Below are 17,624 nucleotides of genomic sequence, written 5' to 3'. Positions count from 1 at the left end.
TGACTCTAGATGGATAGGAATGTGACAAGGTTTGTCCACTCAGAATTACTATTGTGATCGATCTTCTCTCGATTTATTTTTCCCCTTATTTTGTCAGGCAATGAATCAAATAACTGTTATTGAATGTACTGTCTATGCTCTGTACCATGCTGTAAGTGTTTAAAAAAAAAAAAAAAAAAACAACATATACATATATATATATGTAAAGGGGAGTGTAAACAGTTTATTGATATTAAATGACTTCAGCCAAACACTAACCATGAATGAAAAAAAGTTTGTGTTATTCATATTCTCTGAAATATGGCCAAAAAAATCATAAATGCTGCCAGGGTATGTAAACTTATGAGCACAACTGTATGTATTAATTCCATAGTTACCAGAGTAATATATCTTTCACAGTGATGGGCCTTTAGGCTGGGTTCACACTATTGCGAATTGGTTGCGTGTTTCTCCGCATACAATTCGCATGTATGGGAGATTGTGACTGGCGCTCATTGGAGCCAGTTCACACAGCTCCGGGACAGCTGCAGAGCAATTGTACAGCAGTCTTATGTGTCTTCTGGCCTGAATTCAGCCCAAAAAATAAAAAATAACAGTTTCAGGTCTGATTTTGGTCTGAACAGGGATGCAAAGGACCCCTGGCTGTGAGCTGCTCAGAACGGCAGTATGAATCCAGCCATAACCACACAGACTGACATTGCTGAGGTTGATCAGTCCTAAAAAACTGCAATAGACTTGTCATCTGTAAAACAGAAGGTCCCCCCAGCTTCAAGTCACTTGCTCTGAATCCAAAGGAGCTGTGTAACGGCATTCTAATGTCATTGTATTCAGTGAAAGTGAATGAGAAGTTTGGTGACATCCCTGACCACAATGTCAAGCTGCTACATTCATATGACACAACATACTAGCTTCCACTCACATGCCCTCACGTAATGAAGCACACAAAATGCGCCAAGGATTTAGGTCACATGAAGAGACTCAGGAGCAAGCAGCTTTTTTTTAAAATCTTTTTTAAATTTGATAATGCCCACCTAATTATGTAATATGCAATTTATATTGCTAGTTCCAGTTGAAAACCATTCTGCAAGGGCTTTTATTTTACATGCATATATACAATGTATAGTAATGATAATCTGACTCAAAGGTTAACAAATAAAAACACAATCTTTGTGTTATCTGTAGTTTTTATTTTAGTACTTTAAGAATTTGTACAAATTAATCCATTTTTTTCATATTTCAATCAAAAAGTTTCACTGTGCTCACTGTCGCAGTTATATCAGCAATCAGAAAATCACTGCACTATAAAATAAAGTTATGAAAACGTTATACATTTTCACATAGAATTTTCTTTTTTATCTTCAAGGTAATTCTTGGCACTGTTTCTAAAGCAACTTGCCATATCCCTAAAAGCATGCAGGGGCAAGGAGAGAGATTGGGTGTGCGGCAATAAGGAAAGAGTAACACTTTATTCCAACTTCTTGCACAAATTCTGAGACCTCCTACTGCTCATGTTCTACACTGGACACATTGGAAGAGGAGATGCATAGTGCATGAACTGGTTGTTGAAATCCAGGCAGTAGAAGTCCAATTCATGTAAATGAAGGAGGTTTTTATTTTTTTATTTTTTACCTATTAAGGGGTTTTAGATACAAGGGGACAAGGTTTATAGCTGCAGACAATTTTACAATATACTTCCACTCCCATAAAGCAAAAACATACTTTTATCTACTCAAATGCAATTTACATGTAATTACAGCTTTCAATACTTTTGTGCAAGGGGTTAAAAAGGATTGGATTTCTCACATAAGAATCGAGGACACAAAGTAGAGCTTGTGTCTTCATATCTTCAGTGTTAAATATAATCTTGCCCAATGAATAATGCCAGGATATTAACGATGCCAGGGAATGGGCTGTACCAACATTAATCCAGCACTTAACGACTCTTAGTTCCTTCTTAGGATGGCAACTCGATCATTGAACAAACACAAGACTTGGCAGAAAACAGGAGACATGAAAATCCTACAAGCCAGTCGCCCTGCACGCTGCCAGACGATTGGGCCTATATCATCAGTCCATTCACAGTAGAGGAAGCACCAAGTTCTCTGAAGTCTTTCTATAAAGTGGATGTGTACAGATTGTGTCCCATTGACTATGTTAGCAGGCTACAGCAATATGCTTAAATTCGGAAGGGTCTCATCATAGTTTTCTTTACATGGCAAGATAAAATTAAATGGTTTAAGCTGGTCTGTTTGGATGAAAATTCAGCAATGGAAAGCTTAAACCCCTCCCCTTACGGTATGCGTTTTGCATGTCACACTCTAGAGCAAGTGAATCAAGAAATGCTCTCATAAGCATCACATATCTGGGATGCACACATTCTCAACGGGCTTGTGTTCAAGACACAGCACAAATGCCAAAAGTGGTCATCTCCTTGCTAGATTTTTAAACTTGCCCAATAAGGTTTTGAGGCTCATCTAACAAGAAATAGAATCAGCAGCGAGTATGGATAACCCGAGGGACCAATCCAGCTTCATTTTTCATTCATAAAAATACAGAAAATCAAAACCCAGTTGCTATGGGTTACTGCATTTTGCAATTCCTTATTACAGATGGACTTTTACAGAATCCGCATCAGACATTTTTCAGGCACACTGGGATATTAAGGTAACTGCCCAGTACAGCAGTGTGCATGGCTATGCAGCATGTGCCATGTACAGGAGCATGTGATTTATCTTACTGCCCATTCTAATGTTTAAAATGTGTTCATAATGATGAAAAATATAAGATCGGTTTCGGAAATCAGCAAAAAAACAAAACCTGTAGGGGAAGGGGGGAGAAAAAAAAAAAAAAAAATAAAAAAAAAAGCACACAACAAAAAGACAGGAAAAAAATAAAAATAAACTGATGTGCTTTCCAAGCAATTATGCTGTAGGAAAAAAGCCAGGAGAGAAGGTATGAAAAAACAGAATATTGAAAAGTTGTTTTGGAGCATGGCTTGTCTTTATTTTCTCTCTTTCTTCTTCTCCTAAAAATGAAGATAAATAAGAAAGCACAATCAGTACACAAGCTAATAGCAATGAATATACTTTTATTCAATTACTCAATGAGTACAAAAAGTATGATGTACAAACAACCATGCAGAATTTGGATTACTAAAAATCAGTCAAAGATAAATCTGGATTGAATGTTAGGCCCTCCAACTTTTTGTTTTATACCAACTATTGCCCTCTCATGTCAAAGCCTCATTCCGTGCACTGCTCCAAAGCTTCTATAGTGCAGTTCCTGTCTTTTAGAATTCTACTCCTGGTTCCATCAGACTTTCCCCCCAGCACTATAAAAGTTTTATAAAAACCCTCAAAATTCACCTCAGGAAAACTGCCTATCCACCTTCCTCTCTAAACCTAGCTATTCATTACTGAGTAACCAATGAACCCTGAAGCCACTGCTGGGCCATCTCTTCCCTTAACAGTCTATACTAGATTTTATCTGAAACATGTAAATATGTTAAATGTATAAAAATATATATAAAAAAAAAAAAAAAAAAAAAATCAGCAAGAAAAGAAAAGAGAATTTAGACTGGGTTCACACTATTGCAATGTCAGACATCGCATGCGATTTCGACCACATGTGATGTCTGCGATGCAAATTCTATCTCTACAGACTGTATGGCTGAATTTGCATCGCATTAGGACCAAAATGTTGCAGGACCCTTTTTTGGTCTGCACTGGAATCACATTGCATGGGTGTTCACAACCATGCGATCTGATTCCTGCACCATTTGACAGTACGCACTGCGATCTGCAAACTGAACTGGGGGTTTATTTACTTTACATGGACACCCGCAGCAGTTCGCAAAGGGGCGTGTGAACTGTCTGCGAGAGACATAGGCACAGGAATTGCGCTGGTTCCCACATCGCATACGTGTGAAGCCAGCCTAAATGGAGACGACGAATAAGGAGTTAATTAGGGCCGATTATAGTAAATTAAGGGTTAAGGGGTTAAACAGCAGAACATTTTATTTAAAATAAAAAATTCTGTTGGCCTGTCGGCTGCTCTGACAGCCTGTCAGCCTGCTATAACCCCCTAGAGTTAGTTATCCCACACTTATCCTCCACATCTCTGTACCTTGAATATTTAAAAACGGACACCTGCACACGAATGAACAAAATAATACACAAGTAACACTGGGGTTGATTTTAAACTCGAGAATGCAAAATCTGCTGCAGTTGTGCATGGTATCCAACCAGCTTCTAACTTTAGCTTGTTCAATTAAGCTTTAACAAAAAAAAAAAAAAAAAAAAAACTTTTATTGGATTCTGTGTAGAGCTGCGCCAGTTTTTGCACTCTCCAGTTTTAGTAAATCAATACCATTATGTTTTTTTGTATCTTTTATCAAACAGTATGGTTTATAAAACACTGATTCAGGCCTTTTTTTTTTTGACAGCAGCAGCTGCCGACACCTTCCCCAAGTAGCCAGTGATCCCAGCTTTGATTAATCAAAGCGGACAATTGTATACTGGGAAGGGAGTCCCAGCAGCAGGGTGCAGAAACGCTGGACATGCTACACATGTCCTGTGTACAAGAATGATTTTATTTTTGGGGCAGGTTTAGCACGTCCAAAGTACTGAATCCATAAGCAATACTAGAATAGGAAGTGCCTAGTGTGGGAAACCGTGACCAGGAAAGGATAGGCACAGGAGGGCTTAAAAAGCTTACATCATCTCCTGGTCATAGAAAATGTCACATATGTAAGTTAATGCTGTTGAAAAATAAGTGTCTCTTTTCCTGAATGATGTCAAAGGGAATGCTTTAAAGTAGGATACTCATGGATTACAAATCTAAGTCCTGATGGTGTAATAAGAGCTTACCTGTCACTATAAATACTAAATTATACTGGGCCCCAAGGGGATAGCCTTCAACCATGAGCTCCATATATTCACCTTACCATTTTTGTTTTCCCCTTCATTGTCCTCTTCTCCCCCCCCTCCTCTTCATCTCAATTTAGGCTAGGTTCACACTACTGCAATCAGATTTTGATCCAAATTTTCAGTGTTCTTATGTAATGCAACTTGGATGTGGTTCGCATATTCTATATGGGGGCCAAAAATCACACTGGAATGGCAACAGATTAGTACAGGATGCTTTTCCAAATATCGCACCATGCTGAGCTCCATTGATGTGAATGGGCACCATTGAAAACAATGCAATTTCCATTGTCATGCGATTCAGATGCGACTGAAGTTTCACCTGAAATTGCACAAGCATGAACAAAGCCTTACTCCTTTTTGATTCCCCCTTATCAATACACTTCCACCTAGGTTCCCAACCCCTCATACTTAGGGACCTGCAACGTATCACAGCTAAAAATATAACTAAGAAGACTCGAGCCTCAGTTCTGGTCCTAGGTTGGGATATACTTATTCCTCTGGTAAATGTAACCTTATACACTAGGCTATAATTGAGTTATATAAAATGACTGAGCTGTTTTGTCATTCAATAATAAAATAAATAAAATGAAAGGAAGGACTGAGCGCAATATAAGACTACAGATCCTACAGCACACATACATGGATATTCAGCTTCCACGTAACAGCGTGAGCTACAGGAAACAGATACAATAGATTTTAGAGTTTCCCGGGGGTTATAAAAAAATATAGTTGCTCAGTGCATAGACAGTTCGGTGCAATAGAACTTGCAGTCTATGTGAAAGAAAAACTAATGTGCAACAGTCAGCTGCACAATAACCTTGCAAGTTAAGAGATAACCAAGAATTAAAAGAAAAGGAAAAAAAAAAAAAAAAAAATGAGGAAAGGGGGAGAGAAGAGACCTAGGGTCCTTGAAAAAGAGATTAAGTTGGCACCTGAGGGGAAGTGCCATGTTCACATAGATCGTCCACGGTGCACAAACAAGGTCCATAAAGACATTGATGAGCAAGTTTGGAGTGGGGTGGTGTCTGGCCTGCACAGAGTCCTGACCTCAAACCGATAGAACACCTTTGGAGATAAATTAGAACCGAGACTGCGAGCCAGGCCTTCTCATCCACATCAGTGCCTGACCTCACAAATGTGCTTCTGGAAGAATGGTCATACATTTCCATAGACACACTCCTAAATCTTGTGGAAAGCCTTCCCAGAAGAGTTGAAGCGGTTATAGCTGAAAAGGGTGAGCCAACTAAATATTGAACCCTATGGACAAAGGCTGGAATGCCATTAAAGTTCATGTACAAAGGCAGGTGTCCTAATACTTTTGGTAATATAGTGTAGCTTCAATGCAGAAGAGACAAAGCATGTCGCTTCTGCATTAAAATTCCTGCCTGTTCGCCCATTTTATTGTGGAGTCTAAAGTACCATTTTAAAGTCAAATTAAAAGGGATTGTAAAATCTTTTTTTTTTTTAAATAAATAAAAATTAAACACGTTATACTTACCTCCTATGTGCAGTGGTTTTGCACAGTGCCGACTGGATCCTCCTCGTCTCAGGTACAATTTCGGCGCTCCTGGCCCCTCCCTCCTGTCGAGTGCCCGCACAGGAACCAGCTTGCTATGGGGGCACCTGAGCCGAGCTGCAGCTTCGTGTTCAATCAGACATGGAGCTGCCGTTCAGTCTGGGCCCTCTCTTCGATTGGAGAGTCCCGGACGCCGAGGGACTCGGGTAAGTATTAGGGGGTCTGTTACACACAGATGGCTCTATTCTTAATGAATAGAACATATTGGGGAAAAAAAAAAAAAAATCTTCTACCTTTACAACTCCTTTAACTCAACAGGCAAGAAAAAAAATAAAAAGATGATGAGGATGAACATATCCACTTCGGCTCACACCTGTTCGATTATGGCCCAGAGCAATTTTCATAGTAAAAGCTTTTTTTCTGCCAAATACAGCCCACTTCCTGTTTCTTGTCTGGTAAAAAGCCTAGGCTTATGACATCATGCACAGCTCTCTCTCGTGAGAGTTTGCCAGGAAAGGGGGGGGGGGGGGGGGGGGGAGGAGAAGAGTCATAAGAGTGCAGTGTGATTTGTATAGACATCTGTGCAGCCCCAGAATTCGGGACTGACATGCGGGAATGAAATTGTGCAAGTTCAGCTGAACTCGCACGGATTTCAATCCCACAAACAAGGCTTTTTTTTTGTGAACAGTGTCCAGCAACAATGATTCCCCCCACCCCACAATCATTCGACCATTAAAACTTAATAAAACTTCTAAAAAAATAAATAAATGGCACTTTTTTAGCGCTGTTAGTTTAAAAATAAATGTTACTGCAGATAAAAAGGTGTGCATTTTATTCTGCAATTTGTCCAGTTTAAAACTAAAATTATAATTTTGACACGAAGCATTGCAAAGTTATTTACAAATGAAGTTTTTTTTTTTTCTTTCAATTTAGCGATTTTTTCCGTGCGATACGTGTAAATATATGTAAAAAAAGGTGTAAAAATATTATCAAGCAAAAAAAACAAAAAAAAAAAAAAGGTTTAAATATTAGTCAAGAAGAAAAAAAAAAAAAAAACAACCAGGAAAATAATAATTGAATGGAGAAGGAAAATAAGGAGTTAATTAGGATCGATTAGAGCAGGGGTCTCAAAGTACTGGCCCGCGGAGCAGTTACAAATGGACCACAGACAAGGCTGATCCTAGGCAGGTGGCAGCGACTGGGAGCTTTCTATCTCCTCTCCCCCACATGCTGCTGCAGCCCAGCACGCTAAATCACAGGAGAGCCGAGCAGAGGGAGGATCCGCCCATCGCCCCTGCCCACCCGTTCTGTCGTGAAATGTCCCCATTGAATAGTGTTTTTTTTTCTGTCAGATTGTGCCCCGCGCTCCTATCGCAAGTTTATGTCCATGACGGGCGAATTTCTACACATTGTGGGTGGATTTATGGGCACTTGGGGGCGGAATTGGATGGTCAGTGCCGCCCACAACATGTAGAAATTCGCCCATCATGGACATGAACTCGCCACGGGAGTGCGGGGCACAATCGTACAAAGGAAAAAAAATATTCTGTCTGCTATTGTGCGCATGCGCCGTCTCAACAGCGGATGATAAAATCAGCTGTTGTGAGTTTACCTACAGCGCATGCGTTGCACACGCGCCCTTCAGCCCGGGCACTATTTGATGGGGGGCATTTCCCAACAGAACACCTTCTGATTTTACGATCAGTTGTTTCGGCTAGACGGCGCCTGCGCACAATAGATGACTGAAGACATTTTTCAGTCAGATTGTGCTGAGGCTCGTTCATATAGGTGAGGAGTGGAATATAACATGAAGGGATAAGATGTTTTCAAGGATGGCTACTGCTGCAAAGATGGGGGCAGAATTTTAAACTTTTATCTAGCTAAATAGGCCCTCCAGGAAGAATAGCAGATAAAGATTTGTTTGGGCATCGTTAAAAATTCTGCCCCCATCTTTGCAGAAATGGCCATCATTGAAAACATCCGCAGCCCTTCATGTTAAATTCCGCCCCTCATCTACATGAGCACTCCTCAGCAGCGCGAGGCACAATATTTGTGAAGTGGAGTGTAGGGGGTAATGCTGGGGTTTAATATTGCGTCCCCTGACACCAATGCTGGGGGTAAATAGTGTGGCCACCGACAACAATGCTGGGGGAAAGGACAGTTTGCATGCAGCCCCCATTGGAAGTGAAAATTTGTCCTGTGGCCCCTCAGGTAATTTGAGTTTGAGACCCCTGGATTAGAGTAAACAACGGGTTAATAAAGGGTTCAACAGAGGAATATTTAATTTAAAACTTGTCAGGTTGCTTTAACTAACTTCATCTGCAGATCAAAGTTCATCCCTTTGATCTGTAAATTAAACAATGTTTTATTGTAGCTTTTTGTATTGGAGGCTGAGAAAAGTTGTTTTTTGACAGTTCCTGGGACCTTCTCTGTGTACTTGGCAATGCAGCTAGGATTCAAAGCTGAATTGCCATGTACTTGGGCAGGGGGGATCACGGCAGCAGGGAAGGACTGGATGTACTAGACACCCCCTGTGTACAATAATTACTTTTCTGAGTAGTGTCTAGCACGCCCAGAGTCTGCAACTGGTTAAAACAAAGTGATGGTAACAAGGTGGCATTTTAAGATTTTGTATACCTGCTCACTTCCTACCACTGCAAGCATGAAGGATATGCAGGACAGCACACACACAAAAAATGCTCAGTACTACTGCCTATTGAAAAAAACTGAACTATACATTTTTGAGACGAAAACTGAAAGGTCTATCATACAAAATCACACACCTTTTCGTTCATGGCCAGGATAATCATGATTTTCCTGAAGATGGCAATGAAATCAAGAAACAGATCTACACAGTGCCTGTAAAGACAAAAACACAAGCTTTAGATTGTTAGCTCCATAAGCCAGGATTCTCATTTCCAATTTTGAAGAGAACAAAGAATAATTATTAACAGTCTTCTCTTGTACACTGGCATTCACAATCTACTTTAAAAAGAACGCCTGTGCTGACAGAAGGAAAAGAACACAGCTTTATAAAAACAGAAAAAAAAAAGCCTTCTGCAAATCAATCCATCGACATTAAAATTAACACACAAGTTAGCACTGTCAATTCACATTAATACATTTTTTAAATTTTTTTTTAAAATAAGAGCCCTTTTCTTGCATTGAATAAAATGTCAGTTTCTCAGCAACCAAACAGACTAACAAAAAGAGGAATTTTTAACTTGCTTGTATGTTCCATATACAGATAATTTATTCCTGCACCACAGGACATTCCCAAGCAAGGATTAGAAAGGTTGGGCAACAACTTAGGCAAACAGAACTGTGCCAACAGGCCCAACAACAGAGGTCAAAGACCCAAGTTCAGATTGCTGCTGCAAGAACCTTGCAGCCAAACGTTGCACCTGCAGAAGATTGGACACCCACCTGGTAAGAATAATCAGAAGACCGGGTGGTGGCCTTCCAGTCACAGCCCAGGATACTCCTACAGATCAGATGGGAGTGCAACAGTGCAGGATGAGGTTTTTGTTTAACAGCATTAGCTCTTGCATGGTGGATCGGGACCTTGACTACAATAGTGCATTTTGCAACAGGGTGCCCCTTGCCCGGCATTTTAGACTGAGCAGCCCAGATCCCCTGCAGGAGTAGGTGGGAGGGGGGGAGGGGGGGGGGGGGAACCCCACCCAGCAGCACTGCAGTGGAGGAGAGAACACACGGGCGCCCAGAGAAAGGACAGGGGCCCGGGGGAATTAGATAGAAGATCGATGGGAGCAGAGGCGTAGCTAGAACCTTCAGGGCCCTGGTGCAAAAACCTCTGGTCTTGGGAGTGGGACCCTTTATTCCTATTGCGGGTCCCTTCATTAAGGATCAGATGTGGGACCCTTTTACATGTTCTGCAGTGGGGCCCTCCACGGTGGTGGAATGCCAGGTCCCAGGCGCAAGTGTGACCTTTGCGACCCTGGTAGTTCGGCCAGTGGGTGACAATATTTTGGGGGTTCTGTAGTATTCCTCGGTGCCACCCCCAGTGACAGGGAGGATTCATGGGCCCCTTGCAGCATGATTGAGGGTTAGTGAGCAGTATACAGGGAGGGCAGCAGTGGACAGTATACAATGTGGATGGGGGCAGTATACAGTGTGAATGGGGAGTACAGGGAGAGAGGGGCAGTGACCAGTATACAATTGGGGGGAGCATGGGCAGTGGTGAACAGTATACAGGGGGAGCGGGGCGGGCAGTGAGCAGTATACGAGGAGCAGGATATGCTGGGGCAGTGATCAGTATACAGTTGGGGGGGGGGGGGGGGGGGGGGGGGGGGAGAGATAATGTGTACTAACCACACAGTAGGGAGCTGAAGAATTTCTCATGGAGGCAATTGCTGTAGAAGTCACACACCATATGGATAGAGGTCCTTTACCATTTTCAGCAAACATCTGTGCATGTAAGTGAAGATGGCCACACCCCTGTCCCACCCACCAACTTGGTAAGCTTGTGTAGCTGCAGGCTGGGAGAGACCATCGGGGTCTGCCAACCAGAGGAAATTGCACGTTGGACACAAAAGCTGCACTGCACCCGGAGGTAAAAACTGAGTTAGCCTATAGCTCCATACATAGACGTGGCTGCACGGGCCCCCTGCAACACAGCCGGGGCCGCCTGGGTAGGAGGGGCGGTTGGGCAGCATCACAGAGGAACCAATACATTCATTTATCTCCTGCCACTGCTGAATGCCTGCAGGGAGGAGAAGTGAGAATTCAGCAGCAGCAGGAGGGAAATGGACAGTTTGGTTCCCTTATGTGCTGCCCATCCACCCCTCCAACTCAGGCGGGTCAGGCCCGCCAGGCAAGCCCTATGGCCAGTCCGGGCTGAAACCACTTTGGAAGAAAGGATGGTCTTTGGCACAAAACATTATCATTGTGAAGTATGAGAAAAGGCTCCTTATAGGAAAGGGACGCTAGTTCAGAGATGAGTCTGACAGATGTGATGGCTGAGGGATTATCCTTGATGGGTTCAAAGGGTGGTTTCTGCAGGGCAAAAAAGAACAAAGTTAAGGTCCCAGGGAAGCACAGGGTGCTGCAAGGTGGGCCTAACATGAGAAGAACCTGGAACCTTAACCTTGTTGAGAATTAGGTTCTTGTCAAGATCGGTTTGTAGGAAAGCCAGAATGCAGAGCCTATGGGATTACACTGACTTTTTTTCCTACTGAAAAGATTTTCAGGTACAATAATACAGTGCATCCAGAAAGTATTCACAGAGCTTCACTTTTTTCACAATTTGTTGTTACAGCCTTATTCCAAAATTGATTAAATTCATTATTTTCCTCAAAAAATTTACAAACAATACCCCATAATGACAATGCGAAAGAAGTTTGAAATCTTTGCAATTTTTTATTTTATTTTATTATCATTATAAAACACACACACACACACACCACTTGTACGCAAGTATTCACAGCCTTTGCTCAATATTTTGTTGAAGTACCTTTGGCACCAAGTACAGCCTCAAGTCTTTGAGTATGATTCTACAAGCTTGGCAGTTTCTCCCATTCTTCTTTACAGGGCCTCTCAAGCTCTCGGTACACAACAATTTTCTGATCTCTGCAGAGATGTTCAATTGGGTTCAAGTCTGAGCTCAGGTTGGGCCACTCAAGGATATTCAGAGTTGTCCCATAGCCACTCCTTTGTTATCTTGACTGTGTACTTAGGGTCGTTGACCTGTAAGAAGATGAACCTTTGCTCCAGGGCGCTCTGGAGCAGGTTTTTATCAGAGGTCTTTGTACTTGCTGTATTCATCTTTCCCTTGATCCTGACTAGTCACCCAGTTCCTGACATGGAAAAACACCTCCACAGCATGATGCTGTCACCACCATGCTTCACTGTAGGCATGGTATTGGCCAGGTAATTAGCAGTGCCTGGTTTCCTCCAGATGTGACGCTTGCCAGTCAGGCCAAAGAGTTCAAGCTTAGTTTTTTTATCAGACCAGAGATTGTTTTTCATGGTCCGAGTGTCCTTCAGATGCCTTTTGGCAGACTGCAGGTGGGCCATCGTGTGCCCTTTACTGAGGATTGGCTTCTGTCTCGCCACTCTACCATACAGCCCTGACCAGTGGAGTGCTGCAGAGGGTTGTTCTTCAAGAAGGCTCTCCTCTCTGACAGATCTCCAGTGTTTCTCTGTGGAGAGTGACCATCAGGTTCTTGATCACCTCCTTGACTAAGGCCCTTCTTCCTCGATCGCTCAATTTGGCCGGACTGTCCGCTCTGGAACCCCTAGGACTCTGTCTAAACTTCTACCATTTACAGATGGAGGCCACTGTGCTCATTGGGGCCTTCAATGCTACAGAAATGTTTCTGTACCCTTCCCCATATCTGTGCCTCAATATACTCTTGTCTCGGAGGTCTACAGACAATTCCTTGGACTTTAATGGCTTGGTTTGTGCTCTGACATGCACTGTTAACTGTGGAACCTTAGACAGGTGTGTGCCTTTTCAAATCGTGTCCAATCAACTGAATTAAACACAAGTGGACTCCAATCAAATTGTAGAAACATCTCAAGGATGATCAGTGGAAACAGGATGCACCTGAGCTCAATTTTGAGTGTCACGGCAAAGGCGGTGGATACTTATTGTACTGTATAAGTGGATCTTTTTTTTTAAATTTGCAAATATTTCACCTTTTCAATATGGGGTATGGTTTGTAGAATTTTGAGGAAACAAATTAATTTAATCCATTTTGGAATAAAGCTGTAACATAACAAAAGTTGGAAAAAGTGAAGCGCTGTAAATTCCTTTCTGGATGCACTGAAAAACTTCCTAGAAGTGGCCAGATCTCGCCTCTAGACTGAAGCCTGGGGAAAAATAAATAAATAAATCCCATCTTCCTAGCCAAGGCGGTGGTATTTTTTTCAAATGCAGTGGCAAGAAAGGCTTGACGACATAACATTGTGCCCATATATGTAGACGACATTTAAACCACACATGTGAGGTATCGCTGCAAGCGAGCGAGAGCAATCATTTTAGCACTAGACTTCCTCTACTCTAAACATGTAACCTACAGCATCACCTATAAGGATTTTTAAGTACTGAAGTTTGGCGCCATTCCACAAGTGCGCGCAATTTCAAAGTGTGACATGTTAGGCATCTATTTACTCAACACAACATCTTTCACATTGTGCAAAATAATAAAAAATAAAAATAAATGGGGCCAACTTTACTTTTTTCTCTGTCGTTTGAAAAAATGCCTGTGCAAATAACGTGCGAGATTAAAAGTTGCAATGACCACCATTTTATTCCCTAGGGTTACGGCATAAAAAAAAAAAAAAAAAAAAAAAAGAGGCTGGAGGGGAAGATACCTGAAAAGTTTGAATGGGAAGAAGGGATTGGGCAAACAGTGAGCTGGTGATGTCAGTTGTGCATTGGCTATACAGACACACTGCCAATCTTTGTCAACTCCATGCCCCAAGATCTTGTACAGGGGGTCCCCAACTTATGAACCACTCCTACTTACAAACAGGGTGCTGCACGGACCATCTGCCATTCAGCGCACGCGCAGCAAGACGAATGCATGCGCCGAACGGCATTTGACGGAACATCGGAAATGTCCGTAACTGTCGTTCTGCGCATGCGCGACCAACTTACGAACATTTTCAGATTACAAACAGGAGGAAAGTCCCTAACGGATTCGTAACCCAGTGACCCCCTGTATAGCCAATGCACGGCTGACATTACCAGACACCACTTGCCTTTTGCACCCCCGCCCATATATGCTTTTGAAACCTTTGAAGTGATATGACCTTGATGACATATTTACACAGTGCAAAGTGATCTGGGTGTGTCTGTAACAGTAATAACATTGTTCTTAATATTTTATATGTAGTCTGCCTTTACATTCATTAATTTTGATACCAATAAATGTTTTGATACTAAAAAGGAGAAGACCGCTGTTTGCGCAACCCCTTCTTTCGATTTGAACTTTTCAGGTCTCTTCCCCTCCAACCACTTTTCTACCTGGCAGGTCCAGACTTTGTCGTGATGCCTGGACTGATTCCTGTGATGTCAGCAGAGAGTGGACTTCAGCCCGCTCGCTGATGAAAAAGGGCCACAGGAGTGCAAAATGAATTGCACTTCTGTGACCCATAGAAGAAGCCCAGCCAAACGAGCTCAGGATGGACTTCTCCTTTAAGCTTACAGTGATGGTATAACAATCCTTAGATTTGATGAAGCCAGAAAAAGGTTAAAATATGGAAATTGTTAACATGCTTACCAGACATAGTCCTTGTCTCCATTCTCAACTTTTTCAATGATAAGCTGAGTGTCAAATAGGACAAAACCGCACATGACGAGAAGACCAACATACAGGTGGACCTGAAAAGAGAATTGGCAATTGTATTAGCAAATGCTGGAAACAGCAAAACAAGACCAATGTCAATCCACTATAGGACCCCATAAGCTGCAGCATAACAAGCTCTTGCCAACTACTTCAAAAAAAAAAAAAAAAAAACAATTGACATAATTTGATGCATGGCATTTGGACATTTCCTGCATACAGGTTAAGATATTTCTGTTTCCCCTTTATTTTTACTTGGTGATCTGCTCAGTAACACTTCCAGTCAGTGGTTTTCCAGGATGGATGGAGGAGGAGCAACGCAGACACTTTTGAACAGCAGCAGTCATATATACACAGATTTAGATGGCCTTGGCTAAATAAATTAATGCTGAACCCCAGCCAACACTATTTAAGCAGTTACAGCAACAGTTTTTTCCTTTCGGGATAAAGATACATGAATAAAATTTGACCAAGCCAAACTAGCCAAATTAACAGGTGAATACACTAGCAAAAATGCAAAAAAAAAAACAAAAAAAAACAAACATTATTACTAATAATAATTATAATTCAGCCACCACAGCTAAGAATTAGTAGCTGCAACATAATACATTTTTGTATTTGAGTTAATACCACTTTAACCACTTAAGGACTGCCTCGCGCCGATATACGTTGGCAGAATGGCATGGCTGGGCACAATCACGTACCGGCCGTGGGCCGGGAGTGTGGGAACCGGTCCTAAGCTCCGTGACTAGCGGACCTGATCGCTACTGGTGTCCCGCGATTGGGTCACACAGTTGAAGAACGAGGAGAGGTCTGTGTAAACAAACCTCTCCCCATGCTTCCTAGTGTGGCTGTCACCGATCGCCTGTTCCCTTTTATAGGGAAAGGCTATCAGTGACGTCACATGCCAGGCCACGCCCCCTACAATAAAATAAAAGACACACACACACACGCCACACATAACCCCTACACTGCCCCCTAGTGGTTAACTCCTTTACTGCAATTTACACAGGATTCAGTGCATTTAAATAGCACTGATTGCTGTATAAATGACAATGGTCCCAAAAATGTGTCGAAAAAAAAAAATATATATATAAAATAAAAAAGGGAGCTGATCGCCACCATTACTAGTAAAAAAATAAATATATATTAATAAAAACGCTATAAAACTATCCCCTATTTTGTAAACGCTATAACTTTTGCGCAAACCAATCGCTAATTGTGATTTTTTTTTTTTTTTTTACCAAAAATATGTAGAAGAATACTTATCGGCCTAAACTGAGGGGAATTTTTTTTTATAATATATAAATATATATATATTTTTTTTTTTTTTTGGGGGGATATTTATTATAGCAAAAAGTAAAATATATTGAATTTTTTTCAAAATTGTCGCTCTATTTTTGTTTATAGCGCAAAAAAGAAAAACCGCAGGGGTGATCAAATACCACCAAAAGAAAGCACGACCGCGCAAATGTCAGTTAAAGCGACGCAGTGCCGAATCGCAAAAAGGGGCCTGGTCCTTTGGCTGCAAATTGGTCCGGGGCTTAAGTGGTTAAATGAAATAGTGTTGCGTTATGTGATCTCCCCCATACTGCAGTCTTGTGATACTTCTTACTGAAGCTTTCAACTTTGGCATGTATTCTGGACAAGTACTGCTCAAGCACAGCACCTCAATAAAAATTTAATTTAAATTTCATACTTTATCTTATCAGCAGCAGTACTGGATCACCTAAAATCATGTTATAGCACAGGCTAATTGAAGAGCCTATAACCATTCTGCTAAGCCTTTACAATTGTGTTGTATTCGTTTTTTTAATTTATTTTTTAACTTTGACAAAAACAGGGTCTGTGAGAAGTCAAACTCAGGTCTGCACTAGATGTTTTTACACACCACCCAATCAAGTCAGAATTAGTCACATTACTATATCTATAAAGGCAACCATTTATAGTCTTATAACAATACATAAACTCACTTTTAAAAGTATAGTTGATCCGATGAAAATATTAACCAATCCAGAGAGTAAAAGGAGGCTCATAACAGACATCAGCACACCTGTGTAAGAAACGACACAATCACACCGGGAAGACAGTTCATGACACACAACACATCGTGACATGAAACAGGGTGACACTTACCTCCCAAGTACAGATAAGTGCGTCTTTGTGCATACAGAGCACTGAGAGAGAAGCAGGTGAAAATCACTGCAGTGGCCAGGAAAGCAGTTGGAATGATGCTAGATAAACGAAAAAGTCTCATTAGAGCAGTTATATGTCTAAAATGGACTGACTTTCAGCTATGGATTACATAGAATCAGGTGATTTGTAATATTATCTGGGTTTCTAGAGATCACACGCTACAACCTTCATCTGTTTGCGTCATTCATATGCAGTTTATATCAGTTCCCCGTTTTATTTTTTTAAGTGGTAGTAAAGTCGTTTTTTTGGACTTGTACCTATTAGGTACAGCCTGTGACGGATGGATGCAGCCAGTGAAATCCCCGATGCATGCGCTCTGAAGGTCTGGAATACCATTCCAACGACTTCCAAATGCATGCGGCAGAGTAACATTATCGCAGCCCCAGCCACTCATACAGCCAGAGACGCTGCTACATGCTGGGACACGGTGGCTATCTTTGAGGTGGGGAAAGGCTGCATACGTACAAACAGAGCTTGATTTGTTTGTGAACAATGCGAGAGTAATTTTATTTATTTTTTACCTGAATAAACATCATCCCAATGTACTGCACAATGAGGCATCCTTCCTTTTGTTTACATGGGATGTTATGTGTGTGGTGACTACCGCTGGAGTGCTTTGGGGTTGAATCTTGGATAAAGGAGAGTTATATTTAAAGTTTGCTGCATCCATTA

The 17,624-nt window shown here is 41.6% G+C and overlaps 1 protein-coding gene across 4 annotated transcripts in view; it reads right to left on the bottom strand.

Annotated features, from left to right (window-relative positions):
• Window positions 1-1,166: 1,166 nt before the first annotated feature.
• Window positions 1,167-17,624, bottom strand: part of TMBIM6 (transmembrane BAX inhibitor motif containing 6) — a 43,312-nt gene continuing 26,854 nt past the window's right edge. For all 4 annotated transcript variants that reach the window (XM_077483297.1, XM_077483301.1, XM_077483298.1 and 1 more), the window contains exons 6-10: window positions 16,893-16,990; window positions 16,730-16,809; window positions 14,694-14,794; window positions 9,228-9,303; window positions 1,167-3,025 (exon numbers count right to left, since the gene is read on the bottom strand). In XM_077483297.1, coding sequence (XP_077339423.1) covers window positions 3,002-3,025; window positions 9,228-9,303; window positions 14,694-14,794; window positions 16,730-16,809; window positions 16,893-16,990 — 379 coding nt within the window. In that variant the 3' untranslated portion in view covers window positions 1,167-3,001. The remainder of the gene's footprint in view (window positions 3,026-9,227; window positions 9,304-14,693; window positions 14,795-16,729; window positions 16,810-16,892; window positions 16,991-17,624) is intronic.

Source organism: Lithobates pipiens, unplaced genomic scaffold (assembly GCF_037356315.1).
Source record: "Lithobates pipiens isolate NorthernLeopardFrog02 unplaced genomic scaffold, aLitPip1_a1.2 Scaffold_16, whole genome shotgun sequence".
NCBI classification, from domain to species: domain Eukaryota; kingdom Metazoa; phylum Chordata; class Amphibia; order Anura; family Ranidae; genus Lithobates; species Lithobates pipiens.
This window is presented reverse-complemented; position numbering and strand designations above follow the sequence as displayed.